The sequence below is a fragment of the Gracilinanus agilis genome, chromosome 1, assembly GCF_016433145.1.
Source record: "Gracilinanus agilis isolate LMUSP501 chromosome 1, AgileGrace, whole genome shotgun sequence".
In the NCBI taxonomy this organism is placed as follows: Eukaryota; Metazoa; Chordata; class Mammalia; order Didelphimorphia; family Didelphidae; genus Gracilinanus; species Gracilinanus agilis.
In genome coordinates, this window is record NC_058130.1 from 777,669,271 (window position 1) to 777,687,273 (window position 18,003).

The following is an 18,003-nucleotide window of genomic DNA, read 5'->3' on the forward strand; positions in this document are numbered from 1 at the left end:
TTCCTTCCTTCCTTTCTTTCCTTCCTTCCTTTCTTTCCTTCCTTCCTTCCTTTCTTTCTTCCTTCCTTCCTTCCTTCCTTCCTTTCTTTACTCTCCTTTCCTTCCCATTTACTTTGCAATTCAACAGATATTTATTTATCAATAATAATTCTCACGTATGAGTCACCCCTACAAGCAGAGGTCAGGGAGTCTACTTGCCCAGGATCCCAGAATCCCAGGCCTGGAAAGGGTTTCAGAAAGTCCTATCCAACACAGCCCAGAACAGAGTTCCCTTTCCACCATCCCCCTCCAAATAGAGGAAAATGGTCCTCTAGCCTCTGAATGAAGATGAAGCCTGTCCCCTCTGCTGGAGAGCTCTCACAGTTGGGACATATTTCCTAACCTCAAGCTTAAATTGGCCTCTTGGCAATTCTCCTTCTACTGCAGTTTCTGCCCTCCCAGGCTAGTTTAGTGGAGGAGGTTTGTAGAGGGAAACTTTGTCCAAGTGTGGGTTGGAATCGATGGCCTCTGGTGTCCTGTCCTGCGCTAAAGGCTTGTGGTCCCATGAGGATATGACATGTTTTCAAGAGTGGGCCAAAGGGAACAGCTTGAGACTAGAGGAAAGACAAGGCCCTTCAAGGCTTGGGAGATCTGGGAAAGCTTCCAGGAGGAAGTGGCTTCTCAGTTAGGTCTATGAATAAGGAGCAGGAAGGGAGGGAACATAGATCATAGACCAGAGCCATAAGGAACCTTGCGGTGGTGGCATCTAATCCAACCACTTCGTTTTCTAGATGAGGAAACTGTGGTCCAAGGAGGGATCGCAGTATCATAAATATGGGGCTGAAAGGGCCCTCTGAAGCCAAGTAGTCTCACTCTTCTCATTTTATAGTTGGGGAAACTGAGGCCCAAGAAGGGAAGGTCCTTCCCAAGGTTACAAGAGTTAGGGTCATAGATTTACAGTAGGCTATGACGTCCATGTAGTCCAACCTCTTCATTTTATAGATGGGGAAACTGAGACCCTTGAGAGATTGAGTAAAAGTGGTCTTGTCTCTTCTCGCCTCCTCTCCTTCAGAAATCCCCCCTGCAAACAGCAACCTGGTGGTGAGAGTCACCCAGAAGCTTCTGGGATGGATAGACCAGCAAGCCCCTTTGGAGCTGAACCCCAGCATCTATGTGGGGCTCCGCCTGTCCAAACAGCCAAGCCAGGAGCAAGATGACTTCTATCTAAATAGCCTCATGATCCATTACCAGCAGAGTTTCTCCAGGTATGGCTACCCATTCCCTTCTCTGACCCCGATCGACGCTGGGCAATCTGGGGAAAACAGGCTTTGTCCCTGGCACACAGCTCAGAATCAGGAGGGCACTAGAGTTCAGTCCAATTCCATCAACAGTCATTAATCACTGTGAGAGGCAGACCCCATGCTAGGTGCTGGGGAGATAAGGATGAAAGCTGCTGGTCTCCAAGAGCTTCCTGCCTAGGTAACTCTGGACAAGTAAGTTCTCAGAGCTCCTCCCTGGAGATTCTCCAAAACTGTGTTTCAGAGAAGGTGGCTACCTGCATTGGGGGAGAGAGTTTTCTTAACTGGGAATTCCCAGTACCAGTGAAATCATTTGTCTAGCGCAGTGGTTCCCAAACTTTTTTGGCCTGCCGCCCCCTTTCCAGAAAAAATATTCCTCAGCCCCCTGGAAATTAATTTTTAAAAAATTTTAATAGCAAAGATAAATGCACCTTGGCCATCACCACTCTCCTGGATTGCTGCAGCACCCACCAGGGGGCGGTGGCGCCCACTTTGGGAATCACTGGTTTAGTCCATCCATGTCAGGCTCTGAGTTAGACTCGTGATACAAATACAAAAATGAGTCCCTGCCCCCATGGAGATTATGATCTAATGGGAGAAAGGGAGGACACGCCACAGACACAGAGAAGTAGGAAGCCACCTGGGAAGAGCACTGGATTTGGAGTGTCAGGCCCTGGCTGGAATCCTAACTCTCTGCCCCGTGGTACCAGTGAATTCCTTGGGCTCTAGTGTCCTCTGCTGCTGACTGCTAAGGTCTCTCCTGGCCCTATATCCCATAATTCCGGGATTACTATCCCTTTCCCTCGGGGAGTGGGAAAGAGCAAGGAAGAAGGGGTGGCCTGGCAGCTAGAAGAACCTAGAGATTTCTCTGGATGTCTCTGACCAGGCTGAAATGGTCTTTGTCCTAGCCTGGCGCTGGAGCATCAACCCAAGCCCTCCATGGGCCAGCTGGCCCTGTACCTGCTGGCTGTGAGGGGTGGCTGTAGGGATATTGACACCAGGAAAGGAAGCATGCTGGTCACCCAACTGAAGCATCACCTAGAGGAAGAAAAGCATCGGATAGGTAAGTGGGCTGGGGAGCCCAGGAAAGCCTGAGGAGCCAGCAGATGGGAAGAGGAAATAATCAGAGCAGTAAGGAACTCAATACAATCTCCACTGGCGAACTGCCTATTCCCTACTTGGCCTACTCGATTCCAAAGCCCTTGGCACCGGGTAGAGGATAGGGGAGGGCCTGGGCTCTTGGCTATGACTGCAGGCCTAGCACTGAGCTGTATGTCTGTGATCCAAGGCCAGCCTAGTGGAGGTGAGCAGTACCCCAACTCCTAACTCCTGTCCATGGTGCTCTGGGAGATCTGGGAGATCCCAGCCAATGGAGTCTCAATCGATGACATACAGCCACCTGAAACAGAGAAGGAAGGGAGAATGTGCCAGGCCCCAGAACAGACTAGTAAACCATACAGCTCTTGCCCTCGGGTTGCTTCCATCCTACTGCGGATGGACCTAGAGATGAGGCTAATTCACCAACCAATAAGCATTTCTTTAATAACCCCTGTGTGGCAGGTACAGTGCTAGGGATTTGGGGTACAAAGACAGAAATGAAATGGTCCCTGCCCTCCGGGAGCTCATGTTCTCTAACGGGAGACACTATGTAGCCAGAAAGTGATATAAAATACGTAGAAAATAAATACAAGGTAATTTTGTGGCTGAAACACTAGCAGTTGCAGGGGAGTCTGACAGGGCTTCGTGTAGGGAGTGGCGCCAGAGCTGAGCTTTGAAGGCAATCCAAGAAGCAGAAGGGAGGAAGGAGCCCATTCCAAGCATGTTGCTGTTCAGTTGTTTTTCAGTCATGTCTGCCACTGTGTGACCCCTTGGTTTGCCATCTCCTTGTCCAGCTCATTTTATAGATGAGGAAACTTCAGGGTAAAGTGACTTGCCTAGAGTCACACAACTAGGAAGTATCTGAGGTCAGATTTGAACTCAGATCTTCCTGATTCCAGGCCTGGCACTCTAGCTGCCCCAATCAGTTGGTTGAATGGATACCCCTTTACCTGGGGCCAGGAGAGTACAAGAAAGCCTTAGCATCTCCTGTGGGCCTTTGCCCAGGGCCCTGCCCACAGTAGGGCATTGACTTCTTCTCATCCTTCCAGCCATAGTCTTTCCTGACTGAAAGACTGAACAACCTGGCATTCCCTTGCTCCTGTTTATTCCTTAGGTTCTCCTCCACACACCTGCTGTCCCCGGGATAGAACGTAAGCTTGGGGAAGCCGGTGGGGGCTTCATTCGTTGTATCTGAGGCTCATATACCCAGCAGTGCCCAGTGTGTCTTAGCCACTCAGTGCCAGTGGTTGATAAACAGTGGGAAGATGTCAGAGTGAGAAATGTAATTAAACAGAGAACAGGATTAAAGATAATTAGTGGAGGAGGCAGCTTTTCCAGAGCTATAATGCCATCCACATAAGAACTCTCTCCATACAAACGACTCTGCAGCTGACAGTTGTAAGAGTCATTGAGAGACACTGAAAAGTTCAGTGACTGGCCCAGGATCACACAGTCTATTGGGTCAGAGGTCAGGCCTTTCTGGCTGCAAGGCCAGTTCTCTAGCCACTACCCCCACACTGCCTTTCTTTAAAGATAATATTCCCAGAATCTGAAAGATTTAAAAAAAAAACAAAAAACAAACACAAGAATTCCACAGCTCTCCATCAGATCCGATTGCATTTCCTGGCCGCCCCAAGGAGCCATAGATGGGACTCACTGTGGGCGAGAGGATGGAGATGAGGGTCCTGCAGGAACGCTCCCCACACTGGCTCCATGACCTCCTGTGTGGTCCTCCCCTCCCAGGGCATAATCATGAGGGCTACCCTCTCACCAGCTATTACCAGTACAGCCTGTCCATCCTGGCACTGTGCATCCATAACAAGAAGGTACCCGGACACGTGGTGGAGAAGCTCCTGCATGCTGCGGAACACAACCTCTTCCTGCATGGGCACCAGTTCTCCGTGGGTGAGTGAGCACTCTGGGTCCTGGGCTATGATGGGAGGATGGGGAGGGAGGAGAGTTTGTTTACAGCAACTCTGAACCCCAGAAGTCAGAAGGAAGAGCCCATTACCCACCTGTGGGGAGGCAATTCCCCCTCTGAGGTCCTGCTTACTAACTGATGCAATGCCCAGCCCCCTGCCAGCAGGCCAGCCCCAACCAATGAGAGCATCACAGATTCAGAGCTAGGAGGGGCCTATAGAACAAGGGGTGTCAGGACTGGGGGGGCTTAGAACAGGGGTGTCAGAACTGGAAGGGGTTTAGAACAGGGGTGTCAGGGCTGGGAGGGGCCTATAGAACAGGGGGTGTCAGGCTTGGTAGGACCCTTAGAACATAGGATGTCAGAGCTAGGAGGGGTCCTAGAATAGGAGGTGTCAGAGCTAGGGGCTTAGATCAGGGGTGTCAGGGCTGGGAGGGGCCTAGAACAGGGAATATCAGAACTGAAGGGGGCTTAGAACATAGAATGTCAGAGGTGGAGGGTTCTTAGAACAGGGAGTATTAGACTGGGAGGGAACCTAGAACATTGGATGTCAGAACCTAGGTGGGGAGGAAGTTTAGAACAAAGAATGGTAGATCTAGGGAGGAATCTTAGAAGAGAAAATGCCAGAGCCAGGGGGATTGTGAACCTTAGAATAGGGAATGTTCCAGCTATGAAGAACTCTAACACAGAGAATATTAGAGCTAGGAGGGACTTGAAGATTTTTAAAGGACTTTCAGTGCATTCTCTCCCTTGACCCTGATGGCAACTCTAGGATAGTATATTCTACAGTGGAAATAGCCTGTCTTAGGAGTCACAGAACATGGATTTGAGTCTAGCCTCTGATGGTTACTATCTGCATAGCCTAGATCTGTGTTGGTGAACCTATAGAACTCATGCTGGAACCTGCCAGAGGGAGCTGTTCCCCTTACCCTCTCCCCGTGCACCTAAGGACGTTTCTCCCATCACCTGCCCCTCTGCCCAGCAGCCCAATGGGAATGCTGCCTCCCTCCCCTGTCTGGGGTAAAGGGGCAGCTCACGTGTGGCCTGAGGGCTGCAGTTTGGGCACTTAGCCTCTTCGGTCTCTAAAAAGTTCACCATCACTGACCTAGAGCCAATCACTTAGCCTTGCTTTCTTCTTCTGTTGGAGGGGAGGTTTGGACAAGGGAGCTTCCAAGGGCCCTTCAAGAGCTGTGCTTCTGTGATTGTGTTAGATTATTATTATCCCCACTTTATAAGTGAAGAGACCAAAGATGAAGTGATTTGTCCAGAGCCACTCAGCTAGAAAGTACTAGTGTCATGATTAGAACTCAGATCTTTTTTGACATGAAGATAAGTGTTTTTCACATGATTCAACAATGATAGTGTTTTTTTAATCCTGTTTTTTAATTTTTAAGTATTTCCCCATGGTTACATGATTCATATTTTCTCCCTCCTCTCTTCCCTCCCCCCCTCCTGGAACAGACAAGCAATTCCACTGGGTTATACATGTGTTATCCCTTGATATCTATTTCCATATTATTCATTTTTGTAAAAGGTCACAGAGTGATCTTTTATAACCAAAACCCCAAATCTATACCCATATAAAAATGATAAGTCATGTGTTTTTTTCTGCATTTCTGCTCCCACAGTTCTTTCTCTGCATGTGGAAAGCATTCTTTCTCATAAGTCCCTCAGGATCGTCCTGGATCAAAAGAATGATAGTGTTGGTGGAGATTCAGTTAGCTCCAATGTTCCTCCCAATTCTAAGATGCTATTATTCTGTGAACTTCTAGGGGGATAGGTTGTGCAGTGGTTAGAGCACCAGCCCAGACTCAAAAAGATGTGAGTTCAATTCCAGTTTCCTTTCTGTTTGACTCTGAGAGAGTCACTTAACTTCTGTTGGCCTCAGTTCCTCATCCATAGTTGTTGTGCTAATGAGATAATATTTATGAAGCATTCTGCATAGTGCCTGACACATAGTAGGTGCTTAATAAATGTTTGTTCCCTTTTCCTTCTTCCCCCCACTGAGTAGGATTTCTAGAAGCTTGCATTTAAGTCTCATCTCTGCCACTGATTCATTTTCTAGACATGAGCTAGCCATATCCTAGCCTCAGTTTCCTCCTCTGTAAAGGAAGCTCTTCTTGATTTCTGAGCTCCCTCTCAGCCTGACATCCCCTGTTCTAAGACCCCTCCTTTGACTCTGACATTCCCTGTTCTAAGGACTATCCCATTTCTGAAATACTTGTTCTGTCTTCTAAGATCCTTTCCGGATTTGACAATTTCTGTTCTAAGGTCCTTCCTAGGTCTGATTTTATGCATTTTGACTCTGAGTTCTCTGGGCTAAGGCCCCTCACAGTTGTGATAGTCTATGCTCTAAGGCACCATTCCACCCCTTACCTGACACATTTTTTATTTAATTTTTTTAACTGAACAAAAATCTATTTTTTCCTCCTCCCACTCCTCTCCCAAATTTAGAAAATGGAAAAGGAAAACAAAACTCTTGTAATAAATAAAGGAGAACATGTCAAATTCCCTCATTGGCTATATCCTAAACATATCTTATTCTGCATCTTGAGCCCATCATCTTCCTCTCAGGTAGTAGGTAAGGTTCTTCAGGGTAGCTAGGGGGCACCAGAGTGCACAGAGCGACTGTTCTAGAGTACCTGGAAGATTCGTCTTCCTGAGTTCAAATCTGGCCTCAGACACTTCCTACCTATGTGACCCTGGACAAGTCACTTAACTCTGTTCGCCTCAGTTCCTTCATCTGTAAAATGAGCTGGAGAAGGAAATCAAACCACTCTAGTAAGGCTGCCAAGAAAACCACAAATGGGATCACGAGCCGTCAAACATAACCAAACAACAACATCAAAGGATTCTTCATCAGCTGTCTTCTGGGGCTGTGGTTGAGTGGAGGTCCCAAGTCTTTCCGGGTTGTTGGTCTTTACAATATTTTTGTTATCATCTCCTGGCTCTGCCTACTTATCTTTGCATCAGTTCATGGATATCTTCCTAGATTTTCCCAAAACTATCCCTTTCATTCATTTTGTTTTTAATCCGTATCTCCCATCTTAGATTCAATACCGATTCTAAAACAGAAGAGTGGTAAAGGCTAGGCATTGAAGGTTAAGTGACTTGCCCAGGGTCACACAAACAAGGAAGTGTTGAAGGCCAGATTTGAACCCAGGACCTCCCATCTCTGGGTCGGGGTCTCAATCCACTGAGCCACCCAGCTACCCCCACCTTCGTTATTTCTTACAGCACAGTAGTATTCCATTCCCATTCATATACCCTAACGTGTTCATCCATTCCCTGCTTGATGGGTATTCCCTCCGTTTCTGTTTCTCTGCCGCCATGAAAAGAGTGATCAGCCATAGTTTTGTCCAAATGGGTCTTTTCTCTCTTTCTTTGTTCTCTCTGAGGTATAGATCTTATACTGGTATTGCTAGGTCAAAGGGTATAAACGGTTTAGCACCGCAGTTCCAAATTACTTTCTAGAATAGCTGGACCAGTTCTCTGCTCTAGGTACGAATCCGCCTGTGTGCCTATTTCCCCAAAGTCTTTGCAACTGTTGTCTTTTTTTTTTTTTTTTTGGCCAATTGATGAATGTGATCCGACATTCTAGGTTCTAGGTCCTCTCACAGCTCTGACATTCCATGTTCTAGCTTCCCTCCAAGCTCTGGCATTCTTTTTTTTTTTTTTTTTAAATAATTTTTTAAAACCCTTGACTTCTGTGCATTGGCTCCTAGGTGGAAGATTGGTAAGGGTGGGCAATGGGGGTCAAGTGACTTGCCCAGGGTCACCCAGCTGGGAAGTGTCTGAGGCCAGATTTGAACCCAGGACCTCCCGTCTCTAGGCCTGACTCTCCATCCACTGAGCTACCCAGCTGCCCCCCCTCCAAGCTCTGACATTCTATACTCTATGGGCCCTTTTCTCGCCACTTCTAATTCTGGATGTCCAACAGTCTGTTAGTTGGTGGGATGGGTAGGTGCAACCTCTGCCCTCATGAAATTCAAAGTCTTATTGGGCTTGCCCGTCTTCTCCAGCCTGTTCTGTATCTGCTCAGCTCTTTCCGTAGCTCCTCCCTAAGCATCTGCACTGCCCCTGGAGGCCACCCTCTGGGTCCTTTAATATCTCAGTGCTGTGATCTAATTAGAGCAGGAGGAAGCCTGGCAAAAGCCAGGGCTCCACGGGGGGTTAGCATCAAGCCCGGAGCCCATACCTGTGCAGCCATTTCTGGCAGGGATCTGAGCCGGCTGCTTGGTAGAAGAAGGACCTAAGAAGACCCAGCGCTGCTGGAGACCCCAGAGACCACCAGGTCCCCAACCTTTGACAGAGGAAGGAATTGAGCTCAGAAGAGGGAAAGTGACTCAAGTTAGTAGGTAGCGAAAGTGGCATTTGAACCCAAGACCTCCCACTCCAGATAGGAAGCTTCTCCCATTATGTCTCATTTAGAACTCAGGAGGACATGGGCCGTGTTGGCCCAGGGTAGGACCATGGCCACAGAAGGACCCAGAGATGCCCAGAAGGAAGAGTGATGGAGTTGGGGGTGGGGAGGAAGGAGAGAAGATCTGATTCCAGACAAGCCTCCCTTCAACAGTATTTTACATCCTTTTCCCCAGACACAGCAGCAATGGCAAGTTTGACCTTCTCGTGCCTGAAGGATTCTGGCCTCAACCCAGGCCTGGCCTCTCGGATCTCCAGTGCCTCAAAGCATCTCAGGAACAAAATCCTGGAAGAAGAAACCCCAGAAGGTTACTTTGGAAACATATACAGCAGCCCTCTGGCCCTACAGGTGGGAGAGGGCATTTGGTGGTGACTGGAGGTTGGGTTTGCCTGACACAGAGAAGGGCTTAATCAATCCATTCATCTATCCTATCTGTCTTCTCTCTCTGTCTGTTTGTCTATCCATCCATCTATCTATCTTTGTATCTGTGCATATATGTATCTGTTTATCTATCTGTCTGTCTGCCCATCTGCCAATCCCTCTATCGTCTATCCATCTCTCTGTCTCTCCGTCTCTCTCTCTCTCTCTCTCTCTCTCTCTCTCTCTGTCTGTTTATTTATATCTATCTGTCTATCTATCCATCCATCCACTCATCCATTTATCTGTCTGTCTGTGTATTTATCTATCTATCCATCTGTCCATCCATCTATCTGTCTGTCCGTCTATCTATCTGTCTGTCTGTCTGTATGTGTCTATCTATCCATCCATCCACTCATCTGTCTGTCTATCTGTCTATCTATGTATCTATATATCTGTCTATCTTTCTATCTATTTATCTATCTGTCTATCTATCTATCTATCCATTTGTCTATCTATCTGTCTTTCTATCTATCTATCTGTCCATCTGTCTATCTGTCATCTATCTCTCTATCTGTCTGTCTGTCTGTCTATCTGTCCAGCTATCTATCTGTCTATCTCTCTCTCTCTCTCTCTCTCTCTCTCTCTCTTTGTCTGTCTGTCTATTTGTCCATCTGTCTATTTATCTATCTGTCCATTTGTCTGTCTATCTATCTATCTATCTATCTATCTATCTATCTATCTATCTATCTATCTATCTGTCTATCTGTCCAGCTATCTATCTGTCCATCTGTCTGTCTATCTATCTATCTATCCATTTGTCTGTCTATCTATCTGTCTGTCCATCTGTCTATTTATCTGTCATCTATCTCTCTATCTCTCTATCTGTCTGTCTATCTATTCACCTATCTATCTGTCTATCTGTCCATCCACCTATCTATCTTTCTATATATCGACTTCACTTCCTGGGCCTCAGTTTCCTCCTCTGGGAAACAAAAGGGTTGACCTGGATCTCTGGAGTTCCTACCCTTGATGAAGCTGTGACCTCTCTCGGTGTGGGGTTTGGACTCCTCAGTCTGTATCTTTCCTGTCATTCCCAGGCCCTGATGGCAGCTCCTTCGCCTGAGTCAGAGCTAGCCTGCCTCCGGGTTGGGGGTGCTCTTCTGAAGGGCCTGCAGGCAGGGGCCTTCGAGAACCCCATCCCTCTGTCCCAGCTGCTGCCAGTCCTACACCACAAAACTTACCTCGACCTTATACAGCTGGACTGCAATGATGAAAGAGGTTAGAAGAGCCGAGAAGCCTGTGGTGGGGAGACAAAAAAGGAGGGAAGGAGGAGGGAGTGGGGAAGAAGGGGGAAGACAGCCCCGCAGCTTCCTCTGTGCCTGTTTTTATGGGGGATGAAAATGTACAATGCTGTGCATTCATTAGGTGCTTAATAAATGTTTGCTGACCTGTCTTCCACCCTCTTAAGGCTGGAAGGGACTTCAGAGGCCATTTAGTCCAACACTCTTATTTTACAGAAAGGGAAACTGAGGCCATCAGTGAAGAAATGATTCCTTTAATTTCTCACAGGGAGTGACAAAACCAGCATTTGAACTCAGGACCTCTAACTCTGAAGACATCAATTCACTATTGTTAGTAATAATAGCTTCATATGGGCTTGATGGCAGAGCCCTTTGTTATCTCATTTGAGCCTCACAACAATCCTGGAAGGAAGGTGCTATTATTATCTTCATTTTACAGATGAGGAAACTGAGGGTGGTTCTAGATGACTTCTGGCCTATGATAAACCTTCCCCGACTAATCCAGGCCTGGGGAATCCTTCTCCCAGGTCCACTGGGTCCTGAGCACAGAAGCTCTTATTTCTGCAATGGGAATGTGGCCTCCCTCATTGTTCTATGAGTCCTTCCTGGGTAGAGCCAGGGGGGCTCTGCTTCCTGAGATCTCCCACAGCCTATCCGGGGCACGCTGGACCAGGCATTCAGGGCTCGGTCACAGTCCTTTGAAGTGAACTCAGTTTGGTCCTTGGTGCCATGGGACTCCTCACTGCCTTACTTTTCTTATCCCAGTGCTAGGTCCTCTGGAAGAGGATGCCACCACCCCACAGACTCCGGAGCTACGGATAATCAGGGTCTCCCTGAGAGTCCAAGGGGAGTTCCAGAACGTGTTCCTTCACAATGGGCAGTACTTTGTCCCTGAGGGGGCCACGCTGGAAGACGTCATGATCAAGGCCCAAGAGGAGGGCCATTTCATGTAAGAAGCTCCTTTAATAGGAAGGAAAACAAGAGCAGCTCCCATTTCCATAGCCTTGTAAAGTTTAAAAGTTCAGGGGAGATAGATCCTACAAGTGTAGTTATCCCCATTTTGGAGCTGAGGAAACGGAGGCCAACAGAGATTAAGGGACCTGCCTAGGGCCATCTTGCTAATAAATAGTCTGGGATTTGAACTCAGATCTTATTCCAAGTATAGCATGCTTGCCACTTCCTGTCACACCTTCTCTTCTTCTGAGTTCCTGGGGTTGGAGTTATGATGGGCGCTCAGATAAAGGCACAGGCCCAAGAAAACCTAATAATGATGGTAGATAAATAGATAGACAGACAGACAGATGGACAAATAGGATAAATGGATGGATTAGATGGATGGCTAGATAGATAGATGGATAGATGGATGGATAGATAGATAGATAGACAAATAGACGGATGGATGGATGAATGGATGGATGGACAGATGGACAAACAGATGGACAGACAGACAGATAGATGGATAGATAGACAGATGGACAGATAGATAGATAGATGGATGGATGGATGGATAGATAGATAGATAGATAGATAGATAGATAGATAGATAGATAGATAGATAGATAGATAGATAGATAGATGGATGAATGGATGGATAGATAGATAGATAGATAGATAGATGGATAGATAGATGGATAGATGGATGGATGGATGGATGGATGGATAGATAGATAGATAGACAGACAGACATATCTAGAGTGACCATTTATTAAGTACTTCCTGTGTGCTAGGCCTGTACTGATCTTACTGTACGATATACAAACATGACAGTCCTTGCCCTCAATAAGCTTGTATTTTATGGGGGCAGCTGGGTAGCTCAGTGGATGGAGAGCCAGGCCTAGAGATGGGAGGTCCTAGATTCAAATCTGGCCTCAGACACTTCTCACTGTGTGACCCTGGGCAAGTCACTTGACCCCCATTGCCTAGCCCTTACCACTCTTCTGCCTTGGAGCCAATACACAGTATTGATTCCAAGACGGAAGGTGAGGATTTAAAAAAAAAATGAGCTTGTATTTTAAAGAGGGAGGGGAAGATGAAAACTCATCTAACACACTGGTGACACAGTGAGAGATAGCTGAGAAAGATGGCATGTTCGCAGCCTCTGCCTACAGGCCTTAAAAGAGGGGTTCCACCATCTCCTGACTGTTAAGAAGGGTTTCCTGACCCCCGAGCCTAAGTTTACGCCTCTTCCCCTCTTCCTTTTCTTGCTCCTGGTTCTGGCCTCTGGGGCTGAGCAGAAAAAGCCATTTAATCCCTTCTCCCTATGGTAGGCCTGCAAATATTTGTACTTCCCAATCACATCTTTCCCATGCCTTCTCTTCTCCAGGTTAAACACCCCCTCGTTCCTTTAGTTGATTTTAATAATTTCAAGACTCTTTTCCATCGTGGGTCACTTCCTCTGGGTACCCTCCAACTTGTCAATGCTGCTTCCTTCCTCTCCTCTTCTTTCTCCTCCCTTATCTTCCATCTTAGAATCAATACTGTGTAAAGTAAGTGGTAAGGACTAAGAATTGGAAGTTAAGTGACTTGTCCAGGGCTACGGCAGCTAGAAAGTATCTGAGGTCAGATTTGAACCCAGGATCTCCCATCTCTGAGCCTGGCTCTCAATCCACTGAGCCACCTACCCGCTCCATAAGCATAAGCTCAGCACTTCCTTGTCCCATGTTGGTGTAGAGCAGTAAAAGGAGCAACAGACTGAAAGCTAAAGGCCTTATTTCAAGTCACTATATGTTCTTGAGCAAATCACTTCTCCTCCCTGGGCCTCAGTTTCCTCCTCTACAAAAGGAGGGGATTGGGATTAGACTAGGTGCTGTCTAGGTCCCTTCCAGCTCCAAAACTATGATTGTGATGCTATAATTCAATATAACATTGATTAAAGATGCAGTGTTCATGTTGGGAGGGCAGTGTAGGGAAGGGACTATCTCAGGAACTCAGTCTTCCTTTAAAAAAAAATGTTACAACAAATCAGGAAGCCCTGCATTCGAATCCTGCCTCAGACATTGACTAGCTGTGTGACCGTGGGCAGGTTACACTTCTGAGCCTTGGTTTCGTCATCTGTAAAATGAGGTTAATAATAATAGCAACTCCCTCATGGAGTTGCTCAAGAATATGAGAGAACAGATATCATGTAAAGGGCGTTGCCAACCTTAATGCATGATTTAAATGAAAAATAAATATCTCTGGTTTTGGCATCGCTTTCCTACCCTTTTATGTCCCTCCTTTATGTTCCTCTCCTTCCAGAGGCCATCTCTTATAAGAAGGGATTAGAAAGAGCTGGAAAGAGGTCAGCAAAACTGAGGTTTCCTTCTCTGTAAAATGAGGGGAGTGGTGGTGGCCTTGGAGGGCCTCTCACGTCCTTCCATCTCTAGATCTCTGAGCCTCTGAGAGGGCCCCTCCGGGCCTCAGTTTCCCCTTCTGAAAGATGAGAGGTGGGTGGACTGGAGGGTCTCTCAGGTCCTTCTAGCCCTAGTCCTGTGAGCCTATAAAAACAACCCAGCACACCAGCCGAGGCTGATATATGGTATGCAAGGTTCCATACCCATGTACACCTCAAGCTTCCGCCCTAATAATGGGGGAGATGAGACAAGGACACAATTGCCAAGAGCTCTTAGCCCTGGAAAGGCGGTAGACTTTCTCAGTTCTCTCAAATCTTGCAGTGACACACCGAATTGCCCTGAAAGTGAGGGGTGGTGGGAGAAGCCCTGGATATGGAGCCAGGAGCCCTGGGTTCAAGCTCTGACTCTCCCATTAACTTACGCAAGACTTCCCATTTCCCTTCCCACCCTCCCTGCCTCAGATTCCTCATCTGGGAAATTCAGATCACAGTGTGGCCCTACTTACGTCACAGGTTTATGGTGAAATTAAAAGGAGAAAATGGATAGGAAACGAGAAGTGAGGAAAGGGGAGATCCACACTGGAATCCCTCTCCTCTCCCCTTGGGTGCTCCTAGAAGGTGAGATGCTCAGAGGGAAGGGCTCAAACTCTTGCTTTCAGACACATTACCCTGGCTTCACTTCCTCCCAGGCCACAGCCATTATATTTCCTAAGGACTCCGGTTCAAATATCGCCTCTCCCATTTCCTGCCTGGGTTGCCTCTCTGAGCCTCAGTCTCTTCCTCTGGAAAGTGATGGAGTTGGATTCAAATGGCCCTTGAAGTCCCTTCCAGTGTCCTAAGACCTGATTCTGTTTTTGGCAGGTTTGGAACTCAGACCACTTTGTCCGGTTCCTTTTTAACCTCGGTGATGGGCATAAGCCCCAGAGAACGTCAGTACTGGCAGCTCCTCCGTGCCCCAGACACTCCCCTGCAGCAAGGTAAGGCTGGAGATCCCTGACTGGGGAGTGTGTGTGTGTCCCCCCCAGCCCTTCCACCCATCTTTTGGGGAACGTGGTGCTGGAGGGGAGGGAGGGGAGGGGCGTGGGACTAGCCCAGCCCAGAGCGATTCTGTCTCCCTTGTAGTCTCCATGTAACACCTCCCCTCTGTGGGCCCCAAGTCATGCTGGTTGCCAAGCCTACCTGCCTGCTTCTCTCTCTCTGCAGGTATTTCCGACTACAAGCCCCAGGATGGAGAGACTATCCTTCTGAGGCTGGCCAGCTGGTAGAGGGCTGCTCCCTCATCCCAAGGCTCCCGCATCCTGCCCCAAAGTGATCCAGACCCCCCATTCGAACCCTCCCACACCAGCTAGGATGGGGGATGTCAAACCCTGCCCTCTGCAAAGGAAGCAGGAATTCCCCACTAGCCTCTTCCCCTAGCCATCCCTCTGCTCCCTTCATCCTTCCAGATCCAGAGGCATCCACCCACCTATGACTCCCATGTGGGACCTCAGCGGGCCCTGCAAAGCTGGCACCCCTGGGGCCCTGCCCTGCCAATAAGCCATGTCCATGGCACTGTAAGGTTCACCAGAAGGATCTGTGGAAGCCACCCTGGGGATCCAGTCCAGATTAACTGAGGAGGCCACAGAGACCAAGAAGAAGGCAGGGTCCCACAAGGTCCGGTCAGGATCTGAACTCAGGGCTTTTGACTGTTCGGCTAGTTCTAGGCTGCACATCCTATGGATCCACCCCCACCCCTGGGTTAAGGAGTTTCATCCTCTTATTAGCCTCCTGATTCATCCCTTGCACTGAATGGAGACTATCTACTCAGGTTGGACCTTGATTCCAGCCCCAGGCCCCGTCCCAGTGCATTTTGGCCCTTTGGTTCTATCCAGAATGATTAAATCTCTGATGTTTAAGCCTGGGCATGGCTGCTTGTTCATGAAGGCTGGGGCGACTCGAGTCACGTCTGGGAAGATGGAGAAGTAGAGGCTGCCCACAGGGACCACCGGCCAGGGGGCATCTCCCAGCCACACTTCCTAGGAAGGAGGCCCAAAGCCCAGGGGATCCCCTGAAGGAGGAGGCAGGGATCTGGGAGCCAAATGAGCATTCACTGGGCAGGCCCATCCTGAGAGGGCCCTTGGATATGGAGCTGCTGGGCCTGGGCCTGTCTCTTCCCTGACCAGCAGGGGGAGGCTGCTGCCACAGGCCTCTCCCAGTCTGCAAATACAGCCTCGAGCTGGGTGAGCCCCTGGATCGTGGATCCCCCAAAGGCCCCAGCAGGACCCCAAGTGATAAAGGCCCAAAGGATGGAATTTACAGCCCTGGGCTAGCAGGGCAGGGACTGGCCCCTGTGGCCTGCTCCAGCCCAGCTGCAGTGACTCAGTTTTCCCTGCACCCCACCCAGGCTCAGGCCAAGGAGGATGACTCTCCTTCCTGTTGTGGGCCCCTGTTCCTGCCCAGAGGTGGGTGCACCCCCGAGAGGAGGGACCATGGGAAAGGAGGCGGGCCAGGAGCCGGGCAAGGCTGGGCAGGGAAGGAGGTGGGAAGGGAGCCGGGCGCCCTCCTCTCCTGAAAGCTCCCAAGAACCCAGGAGATGGGGCGGCGGATGGGCAGGGCCGGCTGACTGCCCGCCTGGCCTGAGCGCCAGCCTGCCCTGCCTGCGGGAGCTGGGAGCAGGCCCAGGGCACCGCTGGAGTAATCGGAGGCAGAGGGCAAAGTTAAGAACTTCCTCTAGTCCCGTGACGCCACCTCCAGGAGCCCTTAGCCTAGAGCGGGCAGCGCTGAGTGTGGGCCGGGCACTCTGAGGGAGGGACAGACCCTGACGAGAGGACCAGGCCCACTGCCTGCCCTTAGGAGCCAATCTGGGGAGGGGGCTTCCCCAGCACGTGCTTCTGAGCCAGACCCACCTCCTAGCCCTGGGCCAGGTCCCCGTCACCATGGCAACTGGCTGCTTCAGCCGGTGGAGCGGGATGGGGAGGGCTCCCTGGGCGGTTTCCACAGCAACGGTGGCTCTGACCAATGGGGGCGGCCCGGCGGAGCCCGGGCGGGGCGGGGGCGTGTCCGTGGGCGTGTCCTGGGACGGCCCTGCCCTCCCTCCGCTGTGCGCCAGTCCCGGATGGGGGAGGCGGCCCAGCCCGGCTGGAGTAACAGAGCAGCAGCGGGCGGAGCCGCGCTGCTGGGGGAGGGTATTAACGCCGCCACTGCCCGCTGTGTCCTGGCCTTAACTGCGCTTGGAGATCGGCCGGCATCCTCCCCGGAGGCCCGCGCTCCCCCGGGGAGCCGCTGCCCGTGTGGCTGGCCAGGCGGCCGGCCCCGGGGCCCCCATGTGCATCTGCTCCCGGAGGGACCATGAAGCAGGGATGAGCTCGGCCCATGGAGCTCCGGCCGCCACCCTTCTGCTGCCCTGGCGGCGGGCCCCGCGGACCCAGGGGCAGGGCGAGGGCCAGTGGCCAGCGGCAGGCAGCCCCGGGCGTGTGCTGGCCACTGTGTTGGTGTGGCTGGCCACGGGCACCAGCATGTCCAGCCTCAACAAGTGGCTATTCACCGTGCACGGCTTCCGCTACCCGCTGCTGCTGTCCGCCCTCCACATGCTGACCGCCGTGCTGCTGGGCTACCCGCTGGCCGGGCACCGGACACGCCTGCCGCTCCCTGCCCGGGCCAAGAGGAGGCTCTTCCTGCTGAGCCTGACCTTCTGTGCTGCTGTGGCCTGCGGGAACCTGGGTCTCACCTACGTGCACCTGGACTTCGCCCAGATGGTCTACACCACCACCCCGCTCTTCACCCTGGCCTTGTCCAAGGCCATCCTGGGCAGGCGCCATCACCCGCTGCAGTATGCTGCCATGGGGCCCATCTGCCTGGGCGCTGCCTGCAGCATCCTGGGCGAGATGCACTTCCACCGCACTGGCTGCTGCTTCCTCTTCGCTGCCACCTTCCTCCGAGGCCTCAAATCTGTGCAGCAAAGTGAGTACCCATTGCCCGCTGTGCTGGGCACCCTGCTGCCCCACAAGCGCCAAAGCAGTCTCCACATCTGGGAACTGAGAGGGTTGAGCCACACGGGTGTGCCCAGGCCCCTCTAGCCTTGGCATCCCCTGTTCTAGGCCCCTCTAGCCTTGGCACCCCCTGTTCTAGGCCCCTCTAGCCTTGCTTCCCCTGGTTCTAGGCTCCTCTAGCCTTGACCCTCCCCCTTGTTCTAGGCCCCTTCTGGCCCTGCCTCCTGTTCTAGGCCCCTTCTAGCCCTGACACCCCCCGTTTTAGGCTCCTTCTAGTCCTGGCACTCCCTGTTCTAGACTGACATTCTCTGTTCTAAGGCCCCTCTA

The 18,003-nt window shown here is 50.5% G+C and overlaps 2 protein-coding genes across 3 annotated transcripts in view; both read left to right on the forward strand.

The window, feature by feature from the left end:
* Positions 1-15,603, forward strand: part of TCN2 (transcobalamin 2) — an 18,748-nt gene extending 3,145 nt beyond the window's left edge. For both annotated transcript variants that reach the window (XM_044674248.1, XM_044674255.1), the window contains 8 exons: positions 1,052-1,244; positions 2,186-2,340; positions 4,119-4,280; positions 8,892-9,064; positions 10,174-10,354; positions 11,143-11,326; positions 14,570-14,685; positions 14,912-15,603. In XM_044674248.1, the coding sequence (XP_044530183.1) occupies positions 1,052-1,244; positions 2,186-2,340; positions 4,119-4,280; positions 8,892-9,064; positions 10,174-10,354; positions 11,143-11,326; positions 14,570-14,685; positions 14,912-14,973 (1,226 nt within the window). In that variant the 3' untranslated portion in view covers positions 14,974-15,603. The remainder of the gene's footprint in view (positions 1-1,051; positions 1,245-2,185; positions 2,341-4,118; positions 4,281-8,891; positions 9,065-10,173; positions 10,355-11,142; positions 11,327-14,569; positions 14,686-14,911) is intronic.
* A 1,301-nt stretch (positions 15,604-16,904) lies between these two features.
* Positions 16,905-17,763, forward strand: SLC35E4 (solute carrier family 35 member E4). The gene has a single exon (XM_044685490.1). The coding sequence runs from the start codon at positions 17,011-17,013 to the stop codon at positions 17,761-17,763; it is 753 nt and encodes a 250-aa protein (XP_044541425.1). The 5' UTR covers positions 16,905-17,010.
* The last annotated feature ends 240 nt before the right edge of the window (positions 17,764-18,003 follow it).